Source organism: Oratosquilla oratoria, chromosome 41 (genome assembly GCF_046742065.1).
Source record: "Oratosquilla oratoria isolate Oo_2021 chromosome 41, ASM4674206v1, whole genome shotgun sequence".
Lineage (NCBI taxonomy): Eukaryota > Metazoa > Arthropoda > Malacostraca > Stomatopoda > Squillidae > Oratosquilla > Oratosquilla oratoria.
Window position 1 is genome coordinate 17,961,670 of NC_134817.1, and position 8,100 is coordinate 17,969,769.

Sequence of the window (8,100 nt, forward strand, 5' to 3'; positions counted from 1 at the left end):
GCATGTAATTGTTATGTCATCTGCATAAGAAGATATTTGTTTTCCTGGGGTGTGGGTGTATCGTGCATGTATAGTTCTCACTCATTTGTCATGGGAGATAGATTTTCTACAGTTGACATAGCATCATTTCATTGTCTATAATATTACCGAATTCTAGATTTTTTATCCTCTTAGCATAATGAAATCCAACATTTACATAGATATTTATTTGTAGTAATATGGCTTTTTTCTCAACACAGTATACTCTTTCTTTTGAGGAAAATGAATACAGGTGTGTATGTAAGTGTTTATGAGTATCTGACCTTATGATACCTTGTTGATAGAATTTTAACTTTGTTATGCCCATTGTGTACATGTTTGTTATCTGTACATTGAAAGGCTTCTTTCCCTGTATAAGGGAAATAACCAGCCAAGGCATACACCTACCCCTCAACCATGTTTGCTACTAATCCTGATCAGATTAATATTTTTTCAGTTAAAACGATCCTATTGGAGCTTATACTGCTGTCTGCGTTGGTTGAGACTGATTATGACAGCCGTCTTCCTTGTACCTTTCACTTGGTGCAACAGGGAAACGGGTATCAAGGAGGTGTGTAATGAGATATATGTATAATAGTATTGGACAGGGGAGGGGTATAAGCATGAATTATTATTTTTATTTATTTTGTCAGCAATAAAAAAGTAGTTGTTCTATTCTTGGGGACAATATTGCACCAAAATGGTGAAGTCACAGAGGTGGTAATAGATAAAGATGGCAGGATGGAGATATATTAAAAGGTAAAAATTATCAATGTTCTTTTTTGAGAGGTGTTTCTAGTGGTGGATTAAAAAGTGTAATGAGGAATAGACATTTGGGAATGGATGCTAAGAGGAGACCATATGAAGGAGTGATTGTGCCAACAGCACTGTATGGGGCAGAAACATGGAACATAAGAGAGGAAAAGAGAAGGAGTTTGAATGTTAGTTAGGCAGTTTATTCAACAAAATAACATACAATTTAGACATACATATATACAAAATTTTTACAAAATTAGTTGTTGAAAAGGGAGAGCGAGAAGCAAAGCTTATGGGGAGTTGCTCTCCCTTTAAGGAAAAAAAATATTTTTATTTATTTATTTTTGTTACATGTTAGTATGATACATACATACACATATACACATATACACACATACAGTACATGTATAAAAAAACTTTAAAGAATACGAATAGCAATTACAAAATTGGCACCAACACTCTCAAAACTATCATATGAAGAGAGACTAGCAGAACTTGAACTACAGACACTAGAGCAAAGAAGAGAGAGAGGAGATTTGATAGGTATTTACAGAATCATGAAAGGCATAGAAATTATTGATAGAATCTGATAAAATGGGATGATAGAAATACAAGAGGACACGGAAAGAAAATCAAGAAAGACAGCTATAGAAGAGATCTGAAAAAGAACAGCTTTCCTCACAGAGTAATAGACAGTTGGAACAAGTTAGATGAGAAAGTAGTGTGTGCAAAAACAATACATGAATTTAAAAATAGTTTAGATAAAATGAGATATGAAGACGGGACACCACGAGCATAGCTCCCCTTCCCGTAAAATACAACTAGGTAAATACACACACACACACACAATGAGATGCGACACGACGCCCGCTAACTCCGACCTCACGTAGGAATTGGGGTCACGTGCGAGCATCGCATCTTGTGGGGGTCAGGTGAGAGGTGAGAGGTCAGGTCGATTGTTGACGGGACGATAATTGCTTACTGCTCGGATCCGGGTCACCGTCACCTGCAGGAACAAGAAAAAAAAAGAGCGGCAGACTTGGGTGGTACATGACAGTTTCTCCAAGAATACAATTATGAAATGGACCTGAAATGTTCAATATACTAATACTTATAGATTAAAGACTTTTTAAAATATTGTTTGAATGTTGATAAACATTTTGTCTTAGGTAATTCCTTTTCAAGTTTATTCCATGTGTTAACACCTATAATAGACAAGCATTGGCCTTTTTTGGTTGTTCTGTATTGAGTTTTAAAGAAGTCGTTTGTATGCCTAGTCGCATAGCGAGTTTCGTAAGATGAGGTGTCTGAGAAGTATGATGGGGGTTACTAGGCTGGATAGAGTGAGAAATGAAGAGGTGAGGAGGAGAACAGGGGTGGAAAGGGGGTTGGGAGATAGGGTTGATGAAAGAGTATTAGGATGGTTTGGACACATGGAAAGAATGAGTGAAGAAAGACTAGTAAAAGAGGTATGGAAGGCAGATGTGGAGGGAGTGAACATGAAGGGACTTCCTAGGATGAGGTGGATGGATGGGGTGAAGGGGGCTTTGGGGAAGAGGGGAATGTCTGTTGAGGAAGGACGGGAGAGGACAGAAGACAGGGGTGAATGGAGAATGGTTGTATATGGATGATGTTGTGATGCATGAGGTGGAATGGGCGGGTGGATGGGGAGTGAGGTAGTATGTGTGAGGAAATTTTGACACAGCCTGAAGGGATTTCTCCCTGTCTTCTCCTTTATGCATGGGGGGACGGAGAGGGGGATATCGCCGATTTAATGAAGCGGCCTTGCTGTGGATGTGCTGTGTCTTGCGACACTGCTTCTGACCCAGGGCAGTGGACAAGGTGCAGGGATGACCTGTCATCCAGGAGGTGCTAAGTTGAGAGGGAGGGTGGAGGGGTGTGGAGTGTATTCAGGGATGGAATGGATGGGAATGATTTTATGACTTTTCCTTTTTGGCTACCCCCCTTGTAAGGGGGAAAAAGCCTTGGTATATGTATGTATGTTTCTAGTTATAAAAGATTGCCATGTGACAAAGGTTTGTAAGGATCTTACTACATACATACATATACCAAAGGCTTTTTCCCCCTTACAAGGGAGGTAGCCAAAAAGAAAAAGGCATAAAAACCATTCCCACTCATTCCATCCCTAAATACACTTCACTCCCGTCCACCCTCTACCCTCCCTCTTATCTTGGCACCTCCTGAATGACGGGTTATCCCTGCATCTTGTCCACTGCCCTGGGTCAGGGGCAGTGTCGCAAGACATAGCACATCCACAGCAAGGCTACTTCATTAAATCGGCAACTCCCCCTTCTCCGTCCCCTCATACAGAAAAGGAGAAGACAGGGAGAAACCCCTTCGGGCTGCGTCAAATTTTTCTCACACATACTACCTCACCCCCCATCCCCCACCCATTCCACCTCATGCATCACAACATCATCCATATACAACCATTCTCCATTCACCCCTGTCTTCTGTCCTCTCCCGTCCTTCCTCAACAGACATTCCCCTCTTCCCCAAAGCCCCCTTCACCCCATCCATCCATCTCATCCTAGGTTGCCCCCTCATGTTCACTCCCTCCACATCTGCCTTCCATACCTCTTTTACTAGTCTTTCTTCACTCATTCTTTCCATGTGTCCAAACCATCCCAATATTCTTTCATCCACCCTATCTCCCAACTCCCTCACCACCCCTGTTCTCCTCCTCACCTCCTCATTTCTCACTCTATCCAGCCTAGTAACCCCCATCATGCTTCTCAGACACCTCATCTCAAACACATTCAAACTCCTCTCTTCCTCTCTTATGTTCCATATTTCTGCCCAATACAGTGCTGTTGGCACAGTCACTACTTCATACAACCTCCTCTTAGCCTCCATTCCCAAATATCTATTCCTCATTACACTTTTTAATCCCCCAAGGCATTTACTTGCTTCTCTCAATCTACATTCTACCTCCACCTCCACTCCACCCTTTCCTGCCACATTCACACCCAAGCACTAAAGTCCCTAAAATAATGATTGCATAAAACTGAAGCTGTCAGTCAGCCTTCGCCAGACTTCCCCATATTCCGTACATCAGGAACATACCCAGCTAAGCATATGCCCTATCATATGCCTTCTCTAAGTGCATTAAAGCCCCAAAAAACATCTTTACCTTTTATGAAACACTTCCCACATACCTCTTTTGCCATAAATATTTGATCTATACATCATCTTCCTCTACTAAAACCATGTTTGTAATCCCCAGTTATTCTCTCTGTTCCCTGCCTAATCCTCTAACTTAACATACATTTTACTGACAGTTAGGTAAATAAGGTCAAATTTGTGGCAGGAACTTAAAGCTGGCCCTGTCTTGAAATCTCAGTAGTAATAGGAATAGGGGATAGGGTTGAGATCTGCGAGTCTGACCAGGGATATTTGGGGTAGAGTTCATAATTTTTACCCTAAATTTAATTGGTAAGAACAACAGTGTACAAATGAATATGAATATTATATATAGGCTCGTGTGTAGTATCAGCAAATGTTAAATACTGTGTGAATTGAACATATATCTAATTTAACTTTCTCTTTTACTTTACAGGACTGGCAGTGGGTAGCAGGGATTGTAGCAGTATTACTTGAGTGGCTTCTACTTCTGAATGCTCTTAACAGGCTCCCTTTTTTGTCTGTCTTTATGCCTGTCACCAGGGACTTCCTTTGGAGTTATTTGAAGATCATTACTTACATCTTTGCACTCATTGTTCTATTTGCCTTTATCTTTCATTTACTGCTATGGAACCAGAGAGCTTTTGTAAATGTTCCTCAGGCAGTAGTCAAAACATTAGTGCTGATGCTTGGAGACTATGGATATGATGATTTGTTCTTTGGAGATGATCCAGTTGCATATCCAATAACAGCAAATGTGTTCTTTGTTATTTTCATAACAACTATTGGTGGATTCATTGTTAATTTGGTCATCACTAAACCAGATGATGTTGCAGAAAGTTTTAGAAGTAGAGCTACCCTTCATCGAGCAGCCACCAGCGTATCGTGGATTTTAACATTAGATGTATGTCTACCCATGAGAAAAACGTATGCTATTGGATATTACACAGATATTCTAGCATCACAAACTTCAAAATGGCAAAAATTTGTTACTAATAAGATGCTAATGTTAAGTGAGGACAAAGAATTGGAGGAAGAAGAGGCTAGGGCCACACAACAAGAAGAAATCAGGGAAATGCTACAAATGGTGCTAGACCTAGCCAAAGACCAGAAAAACCAGATTGATGAGCTAAAGCATGAACTCAAGGCTTTACAAAAGACCACAAATGCTGATGCTAAGTCCCCCTCAGGTGCTGCTAAAGTATACAAGTGATAATTGTTACAATTTATGTTAATGGTTATTACACCACTGAATTGTTGGGTACTTTTATCAGGATATTGTATTTTCAAAATACCCTATCATGTAATCATATTGACTTCATTGTTTGTGAATGGGTATGCACAGTTGAATAAAATTGTATGGTGTTAGCAAGAGTGAAACAAACATCCTTTTGGATGAAAGGAGTTCATTGAGATGAGATAAATTCCCTTGTTTCTAAGGGGTACCACAGAGATGAATAAAATGGTCTGGCTATCTCTCCATATAGATGGCAAGGTAAGTTTGTTTATAAAATAAGTACCCTTTAATATGGATGGGGACTAAATAGTTTAGTGACTGTTATATTAACATACATTGTTATTCAATCAGTTTGGTAAATTACTGCAATGGCACAATACTGCAAATGTTATCCTTGGATAAGTCTCATGAAATCATCAGATTTATCACTGTGTTGTTTGTTATTGTTGGTGAAAATTCTATCAATCTTATCATTTTAGTAGAAAAAGATATTGGAATACATTGTTAATGTTTCCTGAGTTTCATCATAAGTACCTAAAATCAGACTATTGGTTTGAATATTGCTCATCATATATATATACCAAGGACTTTTTCTCCATCACAAGGGAGGTATCACCCCTCCCTCTCTCCCCCTCATCTTGGCTGCTCCTACTAAGTATTTCAGCGGCTTTGACCCATCGTTTTTCGCTCATATTTCAGAAATGATCATTCACATCAGCATGGTATATTAGCACAGCCTAATTCACACCCGGCCATAATTTTTGACGTTATAGTGTATTCACAAGTGTATTTAATTACGATGTTTACTCTTGATATTGTGTGTGTCGTAGCCGACACCCGTGAAGTAAATTGAACAAGTGAAGTTGGGATACACGAGGTAGTTTGTGATGACGTCACAACTTCACCTGTTCGATTTACTTCACGGGTGTCGGCAACGACACACTAGATATCAAGAGTAAACGCCGTAATTAAATACACTTGTAAATGCACTATTACATAAAAAATTATGGCCGGGTGTGAATTAGGCTCTACTAATATATCATACTGATGTGAATGGTTATTTTGGAAATATGAGCGAAAAACGATGGGTCAAAGCTGCTGAAATACTTAATAGCTCCTCTTGGCAGTGAAATATACTTTTACAGTGAGTTACTGAAAACAGAAATTAGAGATTATTGTTTGAGGATAAAGGTCCACAGCTAAAAAAATCACAATCTATTTCATGGTGTAGTAGTTGGGTCACTGAAAAAAGCTTTTACAAACAAAGGTGCTTTATGATTAATCATACTGTATAGTTTTAATATGTCATTGAAATAGTAATGAATTTTTAGGTCACTATAATATCTTTATTTGTAGTTATGAAGGGTGGGGGGATGGGGGGTGAGGTAGTATATGTGAGCAAAATTTGACACAGCCCAGAGGGATGTCTCCCCCTCTTCTCCTTTTATGCATGGGGGCATGGAGAGGGGGGTCGCCGGTTTAATGAAGCGGCCTTGCTGTGAATGTGCTGTGACTTGCAACACTACCTCTGACCCAGGGCAGTGGACAAGGTGCAGGGATGACCCATTATCCAGGAGGTGCTAAGATAAGAGGGAGGGTGGAGGGGAGTGGAGTGTATTTAAGAATGGAATGGGTGGGAATGATTTTATGCCTTTTTCATTTTGGCTACCTCCCTTGAAAGGGGGAAAAGGCCTTGGTATATGTATGTATGAAAGAAAAGGGTGGTGCATGAAAATTTGTTAAGCTAATGGACTGAGTGGAATTATTGAGAGTGAGCGAAATGTATATAATTTTACATTATGCTAATATTTTGGAAGCTTGCTGGCTGAGTGGGCTAGTGCCTACACTTGCAGTGAAGGTTGGACCCTGCCACTGTCGAAGTTGAACCAAGGGCATGCTTGATTAAATTCCATGTTACAAAGTCCTCTGTAAGGGACACCATCCTAGCTTCCCAAGAGAAGGGAGTTTGTGACATTAAATTGTATCATCATCATCATCATCAGTATTTTGATGAGCACATTTTGACACAATGGGGATGAAGAGGCAGGGGTCATCATATTAAATTATGTGGCTGGCCCTGCTGAACATGTGTTGTGTCTTGCTTCATTACTTACGACCCAAGCAATGGGCAAAAGACAGGACATATACCAAGGCTTTTTCCCCCTTTCAAGGGAGGTAGCCAAAAAGGGAAAGGCATAAAAACACTCCCACCCATTTCATCCCTAAATACACTCCACACCCCTCCCACCCTCCCTCTCATCTGAGCACCTCCTGGATGACGGGTCATCCCTGCACCTTGCCCACCGCCCAGGGTCAGAAGCAGTGTCGCAAGACACAGCACATCCACAGCAAGGCCGCTTCATTTAATCGGCGACCCCCCCTCTCCATCCCCCTTTGCATATAAGGAGAGGACAGGGAGAAATCCCTTCGGGCTGCGTCAAAATTTACTCACACATACTACAACACCCCCCAACCCATTCCTCCTCATGCAAAAACAACATCATCCATATACAACCAAACTCCACTCACCTCAGTCTTCCATCCTCTCCCTTCCTTCCTCAACAGGACATTCCCCTCTTCCCCAAAGCCCCCTTCACCCCATCCATCCACCTCATCCTAGGACGTCCCCTCATGTTCACTCCCTCCACATCTGCCTTCCATACCTCTTTTACTAGTCTTTCTTCACTCATTCTTTCCATGTGTCCAAACCATCCTAATATTCTTTCATCAACCCTATCTCCCAGCTCCTTTTTCACCCCTGTTCTCCTCCTCACCTCCTCATTTCTCACTCTATCCAGCCTAGTAACTCCCACCATACTTCTCAGACACCTCATCTCAAACACATTCAAACTCCTTCTCTCTTCTTCTCTTATGTTCCATGTTTCTGCCCCATACAGTGCTGTTGGCACAATCACTCCTTCATACAGTCTCCTCTTCACATCCAT

The 8,100-nt window shown here is 40.9% G+C and overlaps 1 protein-coding gene across 1 annotated transcript in view; it reads left to right on the forward strand.

Annotated features, from left to right (window-relative positions):
• Nucleotides 1–5,938, forward strand: part of LOC143021130 (uncharacterized) — a 74,362-nt gene extending 68,424 nt beyond the window's left edge. Inside the window, exons 18-19 of the mRNA XM_076178420.1 lie at nucleotides 476–589; nucleotides 4,355–5,938. Of these exons, the coding sequence (XP_076034535.1) occupies nucleotides 476–589; nucleotides 4,355–5,131 (891 nt within the window). The 3' untranslated portion in view covers nucleotides 5,132–5,938. The remainder of the gene's footprint in view (nucleotides 1–475; nucleotides 590–4,354) is intronic.
• Nucleotides 5,939–8,100: the final 2,162 nt, after the last annotated feature.